General features: G+C 43.8%; 1 protein-coding gene across 3 annotated transcripts in view; it reads right to left on the bottom strand.

Moving 5' to 3' along the window:
* The window catches only part of RAD51C (RAD51 paralog C), a 50597-nt gene extending 49593 nt beyond the window's left edge, over window positions 1-1004 (bottom strand). The window contains exon 1 of one of the 3 annotated variants that reach the window (XM_087719057.1): window positions 817-1004. In XM_087719057.1, the coding sequence (XP_087575183.1) occupies window positions 817-937 (121 nt within the window). In that variant the 5' untranslated portion in view covers window positions 938-1004. The remainder of the gene's footprint in view (window positions 1-816) is intronic. The other 2 variants (XM_087719056.1, XM_087719055.1) reach the window with 2 other exon arrangements.
* Between the last annotated feature and the right edge of the window lie 11873 nt (window positions 1005-12877).

Genomic DNA, 12877 nt, shown 5'->3' with positions numbered 1-12877 from the left:
GAAATAATCTAATAATGACACAATGAAGTATTAATATAAGGTCTGGGGATATAATGTATAAGGTTAAGAACTTATTATAATGATATGTCGCTGCTGATAAAGCAATTCTAATAGGGGAACAAATGAAAACTGGTATATATAGGCAGCGATGCCTTGTTGAACAATGAAGGAATAAGATCTCTGTTTGAAGGTATGAAATTCAAGGTTAACAATAAATAGAAGTATACTCTCTGGGGGAAAACAATGCTAATGTTAACTGAATATATATGGTAGAATGAAAATAAGGCCTTTAGTTATATTAGATGAAATATCTGAGACGGTAAATATTATTTGAAGATGCAGAGGTTAAAACAACTTTTTTTCCCCTCTCCTTTTCCCATTGTTTTTTTTCTATTGTTATGTGATGTTGTCTATGTAATAAAAAATAAAATTATATATACAAAAAAGTTATGCATGTCAAACACACACACACACACACATACACGCACACAATTTTAAGGGGCTCCCAAAAAATCTCCTCCACCGCCACACAAAGCTGCGGCTGACAAGAAGCGGGATTTTTAAATCCTCTCACGAAAAAAGGTGTTCGGTTTACTTAAAGGCCCAGAAACCCATCCGAGTTCAAAAACTTTCTCCCGAAAAAGACATCAAGCGATTCAAAAGACGGAGGACAAGAAGACGAAACCCGCCCTGTGGAGATTAAGGTGGTCGTGAGGAAAGATCCGAAGAATAAAGTTCAGTTTGACCCGAACTGGCGAAGTTTTTTTTTTTTTTTTTTGGCGGGAAAACCGGTTTTCCCTCAGCCCGCCGCGATACCTTTGCTCAGCTGGCAAGGCCCGACCTCCAGCACCTCTTGGGCGGTCTGGAAACCGGCGGCCGTTAGCTTCGCCCGCCAAGCCGGCGGTAACGGGAAGGTGCCCAAATCCCTGAGCTCCATGAGGAAAAAGAACGGGGATCGTCCATGCTTCACCGCCTTCCTGAGGCGCTGGACTTCAACTCCCAGAAACCTCCCGGATAGCGCGCCTGCGCCGAAGAAATAACCCACGGGGGCGTGATTGGAATCCAGCTACTGGCGGGGGCGGCGGAGGGCTTTCCGCTTTGGGCCCGGTGGAGTGAGCTGGAGAGGATTCTGGGAGTTGAAGTTCCAATCCCTTGCGGAGACGACAATGCGCGCGCATCCGGAACGGGATTCTGGGAGTTGAAGTCGAGCTATGGTGCAGTCTCACCACCTGCTTAGTGACCAAATGGCACTGAAAAAAGTGACCGATGAGTTTTTTTTTCACACTTATGGCCGGTGCAGCAGAGCCAAAAATTCAAATGCTTTCTAACTGATAGGTATTTATGAGGTTGCAGAGGTCACTTTTTGCAGAGTTCCGAAAAGTAAAAGTCAATGGAGACGCCAGCTTCACTTAACGACCATGTTATCAAGTTCACAACGGCAAGGATTCACTTAACGACTGTGGCAAGAAAAGGTTGCAAAATGGAGCAAAATTGGATAGGTGCCTGGATAAGGAACCAGACCCAGACAACAAAAAATGCAGTAAAATATGGTTCCACCACAAAATCGCGGAGGACAAAATCGCGCTCGATGAAAGCGCGCATTTGACGTCATCACAGCACGACGAAAACATCGCACTGTGATCGAAAAATGTAAAAATAAAGCAAAAACCTTACCCTAACCCCCCCACACCTAACCCTAAACCTAACCCTTAATCTAACCCTAAACGTAACCCTTAACCTAACGCTAAACCTAACGCTAACCCTTAACCTAACGCTAAACGTAACCCTAACGCTCTAAACCTAACCCTAACCCTTAACCTAACCCTAACCCTAACCCTTACCTTTATGTGAATCGGCTTGCTTTAATTTTATTTTTATTTCAATTTTTAATTTTTTTCGTCGCGCTGTGATGACGTCAAATGCGCGCTTTCGTCGAGCGCGATTTTGTCCTCTGCGGTTTTGACGGGTCACGGTAAAATATGCAAAGTTTCAAATCCAACAGAATGCTTCCTCCAGAGAGAAACTCTGTGGCACCTGCAAGCTTCTTCCATTGATACAAAATAATAATAACAACAACAACAATTTTACAAGATCCATCCACAAATTGCAGCTTCCTGCAATAACACCAGCAGAACTGCAAAAAACTGCGCTACTTGGAACATCTTATATTTGAAGAAGGTCCTTGGTTGATGCCTAGGATGCTGGCAGCAAACCGTATTAGCACCAGTCACTGGTATTTGCAATGCATTTTTGAATGTTCAGTTGGCTGAGTTTCATGTTTAATGAATAAAGTTTATAAATGTGCAGAGTTTTGAGTCCTTTCCACCTTCTCTGAATCAGCTGGACTTGATAACCCATGTTTTTAAAGCCCAAAATTCTTGCCTAGCCCAAACCTGGCATTTAAAGATAGAGCTGGCCTGAATATGGAAATTCTACTTAACTCTCTCTCTCCCTCCGTCCCTCTTTTTGTCTCCCTCCCTTCTCTCCATCCCTCCGTCTCTTCTCTCCATTTCTCCCCCCTCCTCCTCTTTTCTATCTCTCCCTTTTCATTTTTCTCTTTTCCCTCCCCCTCTTCTCTCCCCCTCCCTCTCTCTCTCCATTTCTCCCTTTCTTCCTCTCTCTCTCTATTTTTACTTCTCTGTTTGTCTCTGTAGATATTCTCCATCATCCGGCCCCAAAGATGCTTTTTTTCAAGAGGCAACTGGATTTTTTTTGTTTTTTCTTTGAAGACTTTTTTCTTCCCATCCAAGGAGCTTCTTCAGCTCTGACTGGATCTCCCCACCATCCAGGTAGAACTGAAGAAACTTCTCTTGGGTGACGGTTTGCTTGAATGGCACCCTGAAAATACACCAGATTGAGGAAAAAGTGTACATATAACAACGGAAAGAGAGGATGGAGAGAGGAATAGAAGGAAAAGTAGAAAGAGGAGAGGAGAAAGGAAAGGAAAAGAAGAAAGGGGAAAGGAGAAGAAGAAATGGAGGGGAAGTAAGAGTAGGTAGGAAAGGGAAGAGGAGGAGAGGAAGGGAAAAGAGAGGGGGAAAGAAGTAGAGAAGGAGAGAAGAAGGGAGGGAAGGAGAAAGGAAGGAGAAATAGTAAGGTTGTTGTAAAACAAGATGGGTGCAGGGCAGGGGTGACCAAACTTGGGAACTTTTAAGACTTGTGGACTTCAACTCCCAGAATTCCCCAGCCAGCATGGGGAATTCTGGGAGTTGAAGTCCAGATATCTGGCTGGCTAGGGAATTCTGGGAGTTGAAGTCCACAAGTCTGGCTGGCTGGGGAATTCTGGGAGTTGAAGTCCACAGGTCTGGTTGGCTGGCTGGGTGGGGAATTCTGGGAGTTGAAGTCCAGAAGTCTGTCTGGCTGGGGAATTCTGGGAGTTGAAGTCCAGAAGTCTGTCTGTCTGAGGAATTCTGGGAGTTGAAGTCCAGAAGTCTGGCTGGCTGAGGAATTCTGGGAGTTGAAGTCCAGAGGTCTGGCTGGCTGGCTGGGGAATTCTGGGAGTTGAAGTTTAGAAGTCTGATTGGCGAATTCTGGGAGTTGAAGTCTATAGGTCTGGCTGGCTGGGGAATTCTGGGAGTTGAAGTCCAGAAGTCTTAAAGTTTCCCAAGTTCGGACACCCCTGGCGTAGGGGATGGCAGGAAAGTAATCTCGATTACATTTTTAACTTTAATTTCAGGAGGAGGAACGGATTGTTATAAATATTAAAAGATAATATGTATTATGAGATCGTATATTTGTGAATGTATGCATGAAAAATAAAAATAAAAACAATTTTTTTTTAAAAAAAAAAGAAGCTTCTGGAAGAAGTGAAACTTCTTCAAAGAAAAAAACCAAGAAAGTCCAGTTGCTTCTTGGGGGCCCGGGGGAAAAAGCACCTTTCTGTCCACACTTTCATTTTCCTCCTTTTTAAAATGATTGTCAGCCGCCTAGACCAGCCCCAGGGCGAAACAGGCGCAAATAAATTAAAATGTAAGGTGCCAGCTGTTTCCCCGAGCCACTGAAATACCAAAGTGAGTGAGACTCTAGATCAGTGTTTTTCAACCTTTTTTGTGCAAAGGCACACTTTTTTCATGAAAAAAATCACGAGGCACACCACCATTAGAAAATGTTAAAAAAATTTAACTCTGTGCCTATATTGACTATATATAAAGTGTTTTTCCCACGGCACACCTTACACTATGTCACGGCACACTAGTGTGCCGCGGCACAGTGGTTGAAAAACACTGCTCTAGATAAAGCTTGCAAAACAATAATATTTCTAACACTATGAAGATCTGTGCAAGCTGTGTAAAAGCTATAAGAAGTTTGTCAAAGTTTTTCCCCCCACGCCTGGATGGTGAATCTCTCTCTCTCTCTCTCTCTTAAGGTGGGAGACAAAAACATCTTTTTGTTTTCTGCAGAAAATAAAAACTGATTATCAGTAGCCTCGTTGTTCCAAGTTTCATTGGAATTATCAGATTCTGAGCTGAATTCAAAAACCTTACTGTTCCTTTCTCTGTGGGGCCTGATATTCCCGTGTAACAATTTCTTCTGTGTTTTCAAGAATGTGCCTAGCTTCGAAGCCAAGAATAGAAGCTGACACCAGATAAGCCGAGGTGGCGCAGTGGTTAAATGCAGCACTGCAGGCTACTTCAGCTGACTGCAGTTCGGCTGTTCAAATCTCACCGGCTCAGGGTTGACTCAGCCTTCCATCCTTCCGAGGTGGGTAAAATGAGGACCCGGATTGTTGTTGGGGACAATATGCTGACTCTGGAAACCGCTTAGAGAGGGCTGAAAGCCCTATGAAGCGGTATATAAGTCTAACTGCTATTGCTATAATATTTGCAGTAATGCCATCCCAGTATGAAGGCTCCAATTCGCTAGGCTAGAAAACAACTCATTTCTGACAGTACACAAGAATACAAGCAGGAGCAAATACAGATTCATATCGATTCCTATACTCCGTCATAACAATGAATGAATTAATAACATGTTTTTTTTTAAAAAAGAAATCCCCCAAATGGTGGGAAACAGGCATGCCTTTCTAATGGCAACCGACTTCTTCTGTCAGGTGTGTAGAAATCGCAGAGACGGTTTTTGCAAAAAAAAATATGCCTCGCTGCCACACATTCGTGCAACCCCAATTCCGCACGCTTTCCCCGTGCAAACACAGCCCGGGGTGCAAATCTTTGCACGCACCCAACCCGGGGGTGCAAATCTTTGCACGCACCATTCCGCACGCTTTCCCCGTGCAAACACAGCCTGGGGTGCAAATCTTTGCACGCACCCAACCCGGGGGTGCAAATCTTTGCACGCACCATTCCGCAGGCTTTTCCCGTGCAAACACAGCCCGGGGGTGCAAATCTTTGCACGCACCCTTCCGCAAGCTTTCCCCGTGCAAACACAACCCGGGGATGTAAATCTGTGCAAACACAAACGGGGGTGCAAATTTTTGCACGCACCCTTCCGCACGCTTTCCCCGTGCAAACACAACCCGGGGGTGCAAATCCTTGCACGCACCCTACGGAGGGGGGATGCGTGTGGAATCGCACCCCGATTTCGCTCTGCTCCACCTTCCTTCCCGCCTCCCCGTTTGCAAGCAGTTACGCAGCGGGGAAGAGAACGCGGTGACGGCATCCGCCGGCCTCAACTGAAATCCTCGGCAGTTGGGGTTAAAAAAGCAAAAGTCAGCCGCCGAGGTGCGTGGGGTGACCGGGAGAAAGGAGGGAGCGGGGCGAATGGAGGTTTTCTTTTTTGCGGGGAAGGGGGACGAAGCGGAGAAGCGGAGCGGGGCTGAGGGCGCAGAGAGAGATCGGAGATCTGTTTGGGGGTGGATGGGGGGGAGAGGAGAGAAAGGGGGTGACTTTCAGCCCACGCGGTACCCCCAACATGTTAACCAAAGCCGGAGAAGGCAACAGCCCTAGAGATGAAAAAAATCCCGAAATTATGAAGATGGGGAGGGGGCGACAATCCGGAATAAAACTTCCTAAAATTTAGGAATTCGTTATAAAGTTTTTACCTTTCTTCTGATCTGCGCCCTAACTGAGCCTAGAGTCGTTTTGGATAGTGAGATGGGCGGGTGTAAATGTGATTTGATTGATTGATTGAGAGGGGGGGAAGATCGATAGGTAGGTAGATATAGATAGGAGAGATAGGTGGGGATGGAGAGAGAGAGATGGATAGAGATGTGGCTGATAGAAGACAGAGATGGAGAGATGATGATGAATAGATAGAGATGGAGAAAGGTATGTAGATAGATGGATGAATGGATAGATAAGATAGATATGGAGAAATGGATAGACATGGATGGATGGTTGGAGAGAGAGAGAGAGAGAGAGAGAGATGTGGATGCATTGATAGATATGGATGGATGGATGGATGGATACATACACATACATACATAGTACATACATATAGATAGAGGTAGATGATAGATACTGAGAGATATAGATACAAACAGACTGATAGATAGATGATAGATAGATAGATAGATAGATAGATAGATAGATAGATAGATAGATAGATAGATAGATAGATAGATAGATAGATAGACAGACAGACAGACAGACAGACAGACAGAAATGGATGTATTGACAGATATGGATGGATGGATGGACGGATAGATAGATATGGTAGATAGGTAGGTAGATGGGTAGAGAGATATGAAGATGATAGATAGATAGAAGATAGAGAAATAGATGATAGATAGATAGATGATAGATAGGTAGATAGATAGATAGACAGACAGACAGACAGACAGAAATGGATGTATTGACAGATATGGATGGATGGATGGACGGATAGATAGATATGGTAGATAGGTAGGTAGATGGGTAGAGAGATATGAAGATGATAGATAGATAGAAGATAGATAGATGATAGATAGATGATAGGTAGACAGACAGACAGACAGACAGACGTGGATGTATTGACAGATATGGATGGATGGATGGATGGACGGACGGACGGACAGATAGATAGATGTAGATAGATAGATAGATGATAGATAGATAGATAGATAGATAGATAGATAGATAGATAGATATGAATATGATAGATAGAAGATAGATAGATAGATAGATAGATAGATAGATATGAATATGATTGATAGATAGATAGATAGATAGATATGGTAGGTAGGTAGGTAGGTAGGTAGGTAGGTAGGTAGGTAGGTAGGTAGGTAGGTAGGTAAGTGGATATGGTAGACAGATGAATAGATGGAGGGATATGGAGGGATAGATAGATAGTAGATAAACAGATTTGTACTGAGAGTGATGCAATAGATGTATGAATGACTGGAGGTAGATATAGATATAACATACCAATCCCTTTTAGGCTAAACTTTCCTAATTTATTAAATTAAATGTCATGATCGTATTAAAAGGCCTAAGATCGAGAAAGCTGGATATTTTATAAGGCTGTACTGGAAATCTCCTTCCTAGTCGAGAGATTGCACTAAAACCCTAGCCCGCTATTTGTGCACCCCACAGCCATTCTCATGATTTCTGCTCATTTATTTTCTCGGCCTTTCAGAAGGATCGTATGAATGCCCTCCCAAACCTCCAATGCCCCTTTTCCCTCTACCCGTTCTAAACACACACACACACACCGCGAGAAAAAACGGGTGTATCCCAACGACACGAGAGATCCTGGACGCTGGAAACTTCCCTACTCTTGCTCCCCACCTCGAGGGTCCGATTGGGGGGTCGCGCGCACGCACAGACACGGGTTAAATGCGTTCACACGACCCAGAGGTCCATGGAAGCTTGCAAAGGGGATGGTCTTTGGCAAAGGGGGCTTTTTAATGTCTCTTTCCCCTCCCCACTTTCAGGGAGCATGGCCCATACCCTTCCTGTTCCCTGCCCGGTCAAACTCGGGACAGTGAAAGTCGAGAGTCCCGAAGCTCGTCTACACGACTACGTCAAGCAAGGCAACTACGTCAAAGTGAAGAAGCTACTCAAGAAAGGTAACGGGAGGTTGGGTGTGAGCAGGAGGGGGGCGTGCAAAAGGAGAGGCGGGCGTGTTTTGCGCCGTCCCTTCGCTTTCGTGTTGCAAACTGGCGGGTCAATCCTGTTTTCTTCCAAAGGCGTTTTCTCTAGCAAAGATTTAACAAGAGTTGGAAGGGACCTTAGAGGTCATCTGGTCCAGGGTACTGCCACCTGCGGCTCTGGAGCCGCATGTGGCTCTTTCATCCCTCGGCTGCGGCGCCCTGTCGCTCAAAATACGCGTCACAACTGCCTAATCTTAAGCATAGGCTATCTGTAATTTCTTAGTCCCATATTTGTTTTGTATATAGTCAATGCATTTTTTCCAGTCTCGTTTATATCTCTCATTTGAGTGATCTTTAAGATATGCCGATATTTTCGCCATCTCAGCTAAGTTTGTGACTTTCAATGTCCATTCTTGAGTTGTAGGCAAATCTTCCTTCTTCCAGTATTGCGCCACCAACAGTCTTGCTGCCGTTATTAGGTGCAGAACCAAATTAGTCTCTACCGCTGTAAAGTCCGTACATATACCTAGTAAAAATAACTGGGGAGTAAACTTTATCCTTCTTTTAAAGATATTTTGCATGACCCACCACATTTTTATCCAGAATGCCTTAACCTTTTGGCAGGTCCACCATATATGAAAATATGTAGCATCGAGAGAACCACATCTCCAACATTTAGGCTGTACATTCGGGTACATAGAAGCCAGCTTTCTAGGATCTAAGTGCCAAGGTGGCGCAGTGGTTAAATGCAGCACTGCAGGCTACTGCTAGATCAGCAGTTCAGCGGTTCAAATCTCACCGGCTCAGGGTTGACTCAGCCTTCCATCCTTCTGAGGTGGGTAAAATGAGGACCCAGATTGTTGGGGGCAATATGCTGACTCTCTGTAAACCGCTTAGAGAGGCCTGAAAGGCCTATGAAGCGGTATATAAGTCTACTGCTATTGCTATTGCTATCTATAAAACATCTTATAAAAATTTTCTCTCAGGTTTTGTGCTTGTGTGAATTTTACATTTCTTACCCAGATTCTTTCCCGTATGTCCAACACTATTGGTTCTTCGATATTTTGAGCGCATGTGGCTCTTTCATCTTTCGGCTGCGGCGCCCTGTCGCTCAAAATACACGTCACAACTGCCGATGTGCAATACCCACCGGCACGCGATTTATTGAGGTTTTCGACCCATCTTCCTCCACCACCACCACCCCGGAGTTCAAAATGTTTTCGCTGCATGCAGAAATAAAAATTTATTTTCCCGGCAAGCAGAAATCGTTGATTTCATAAATGCAACACGCTATAGTTTTTTTTTTATCCTGTTGGAAGAAATGTCCTTCTGGGTTCACTTCCAAGTGTGGGAAAAGACACTGGAGACACGGAGGCTGCTTGGAAAGATGGTTTAATGGTGGACAGGATCACATGGCTTGAGCCTCCTGAACAGAAAAAGGGGAATTAGATGCTTCCAGATGTTGGGTGAAGAAGAAGAAGAGAGAGGGAGATGCTGAAAGTCCCTGGTTTTATGCCCTCTCTGGCCTTTGATCTTGATCTTGCGTTCTGATTGGTTGTCAGACTCCCATGGGGCCATGCAGGAGCAACTCTCTAGGCTGCGTTTTGAATCCAGGTTTGGTTGAGCATCGCTTCTTCCCAGGTGCCCTGTGGTGAGATGGCTAAAGGGCTAATCCTATCATGCCTTAATGCCATCCCCCTGGAGCCGAAGGGGGAGATCTTTGTTATGTAGAATAGGCTGACCCAGGCCTTTTTTTTTTTAAATGGCCCATCGGCAAAGGTGGGGGCTATTAAGAGTGAGTCTGCTTCGTGCCTAAAAACATGTTTTCTCCACTTCTGATCCAGGGAAATATAATATTCTGCCTTTTTTCAATATTTCCCAGGAGATTTTATTTCTCCGCCGGAGGGATAGGTTTTTAACTTCCTACAATGCCTAGCCTCAAGGTAAAAACATAATATATATGCAATTTACCTTCACTTTAGATCAGTGTTTCTCAACCTTGTCAACTTGAAGAGATCTGGACTTCAACTCCCAGAATTCCCCAGCGGGGAATTCTGGGAGTTGACGTCCAGACCTCTTCAAGTTGACAAGGTTGAGAAACACTGCTTTAGATAGTCAAAAGGGTTTTGTGGCTCCAGGTGTTTCCTTTTCTGTGGGAGACAGGTTCCAAAATCGCTCTTGGAGCCTTTAAAGTTGCCGATCCCTGATTAGTTCAAACCCCACTTTGCTCAAGCAGGGGACACGTGAAATGCATTTAGACACGGGTGCCTCGTTGTGTTGTTGTTGTTGTTTTCCTGAGCTCGTGGAAGCAGAAAGGGCCTCGCACGTAGGGCATGCATGCTATTTGCGCTGCCCAGTTGCAAGGTGGATTTTGGCGCTGCAGGATTCGGGAATTTTTGCATGGTGCATCGCTTTTCACTTTCCAAAACCGGTGCTCGGATGCAACCTTCTAACTTCCCATTCTTGCCTATGCCTGGGTCCCCCCAAAAATCTGTGGGAGTGTTTTCCTTTATTTTTTGCATTTTGCACGCGTGGTCCCCGATTTACGCTGAAGGCTAAAAGAAAAAAAGGGGGGTTTGAAGGATGGCGAAGGACGTGGAATCCGCAGACTGTAAACGGGGCACTATCAGTTCACCAGAGAATAGAATGAATGAATGAGCTGGAAGGGGCCTTGCAAGGTCTTCTAGTCCAGCCCCCCCCTCCTCCCGCTCAAACATAAATGAGGCACCCTAGGGGTGATGCAATGGAGAGTTGCCATAGGTTGACAAGTATCCAGCTATAATGTGATTTTTTAAAATTCCTTTTTCATATGTCTTAGTTTGGGGATCAGCTGAGATCAGAAGTTATGAATTGGGTATGAATCCAGGTGCAATAAAAATTAAGAAGGTTGGTTTCCCACTGGTGTGGGCATGTATTGTTTAAGAAACAAAAATTATTATTATTATTATACAATTGTATCACAGCGGCCAGTTGTTTCACCGGATTTGGCATTGGTTACTAGTCGGGCCCCACCCAGGGGCCTAGGACGTCGTAACGTATTTTCGTAATATGCGTGCAGATCCAATCAGTGCGGCTTTTTGCATTTGACTGACGGTGATTTTGTTAATTTTTAACTGTTTTAAATGTAATTCCAGTGCTTTTGGAATAGCACCCAGTGTGCCAATTACCACTGGAATTACCACTGCTGGTTTGTGCCATAGTCGTTGAATTTCGATTTTTAAGTCCTGGTATCTTGCGATTTTTTCATGTTCCTTCTCAGCGACCCTGCTATCACCTGGTATTGCGATGTCTATGATTGTGACCTTATTTTTCTCAACCAGTGTGATGTCTGGTGTATTATGCGCCAGTATTTTGTCGGTTTGTATACGGAAATCCCACAAGATCTTGACCATCTGATTTTCTGTGACTTTTTCAGGCTGGTGTTCCCACCAGTTTGTTGCTGTTTTAATATTATAATTTTTGCACAAATTCCAATGGATCATTTGTGCTACTGAATTGTGCCGCAATTTATAATCAGTCTGCGCGATTTTTTTACAGCAGCTGAGTATGTGATCAACAGTTTCGTCAGCTTCTTTGCAGAGTCTGCATTTGGCATCATCAGAGGATTTTTCGATTTTGGCCTTAATGGCATTTGTGCGGATAGCAAAATTATTATTATTATTATTATTATTATTATTATTATTATTATTATTATTATTATTATTATTATTATTATTATTATACAATTGTATCACAGCGGCCAGTTGTTTCGCCGGATTTGGCATTGGTTACTAGTCGGGCCCCACCCTGGGGCCTAGGACGTCGTAACGTATTTTCGTAATATGCGTGCAGATCCAAGCAGTGCGGCTTTTTGCATTTGACTGATGGTGATTTTGTCAATTTTTAACTGTTTTAAATGTAATTCCAGTGCTTTTGGAATAGCACCCAGTGTGCCAATTACCACTGGAATTATCACTGCTGGTTTGTGCCATAGTCGTTGGATTTCGATTTTTAAGTCCTGGTATCTTGCGATTTTTTCAAGTTCCTTCTCGGCGACCCTGCTATCACCTGGTATTGCGATGTCTATGATTGTGACCTTATTTTTCTCAACCAGTGTGATGTCTGGTGTATTATGCGCCAGTATTTTGTCGGTTTGTATACGGAAATCCCACAAGATCTTGACCATCTGATTTTCGGTGACTTTTTCAGGCTGATGTTCCCACCAGTTTGTTGTTGTTGTTATTATTATTATTATTATTATTATTATTATTTTTAATAACAATTATAGTCAAATGAAAATGGATATATGATGATGGTGACATGTATGAATATTTGAGTTAAAATGCTCGAGTTAACATGAATTATGTTTGTTGACTGTGGAAGAGATGCGTAAAAGTCTATTTGTAACCAACTGATACACTTTCTATAGCATGTAAAGAAGGATGTTGTATTTGTTTTAAATTAAAAATTAAAAAAAAATTAATAAGAAATTTTTTTTAAGAAGGTTGGTTTTGCTGATCCCCAATGCAAATCCCAGAATTGCACCAAATCCTGCCTCTTCTTATTGGCAAAGTTTGCAAAACTTACTTGAATTGAATTTGAAGGCATTCATTGCAATAGACGCGCGCATGGAAGGCGAGTTAATGAAGCTCCGCCCCTAAATGAAACCTGATTGGTTGTCCCGTTTCCCCGATGCAAATCTAAAAACCAGGAGGCCTTATGGGCCCTCTCGTGTTTTTTTGTTTTTTTGCGAATAACATACCCTCCGGATCAATATTTTTCAAAATAAATTCCGCGGGTTGTGTTAGAGATTTATTAGTGCGGAAGCAACGGAAGACGCGGCGGAGCATTGGTGATTAGGGAGGAGGTCGCTGTGACCTGAAGAGCCGTCGCTGTGGGTGACGCCGTGGAAGCGACGGAGGGTTCGTT

This window comes from Thamnophis sirtalis, unplaced genomic scaffold (assembly GCF_051295495.1).
Source record: "Thamnophis sirtalis isolate CommonGarterSnake01/CBP01778 unplaced genomic scaffold, rThaSir2_p1.2 scaffold_6, whole genome shotgun sequence".
Lineage (NCBI taxonomy): Eukaryota > Metazoa > Chordata > Lepidosauria > Squamata > Natricidae > Thamnophis > Thamnophis sirtalis.
Note: the sequence above shows the minus strand (reverse complement) of the source record. Positions and strands in the feature narration are given on the sequence as shown.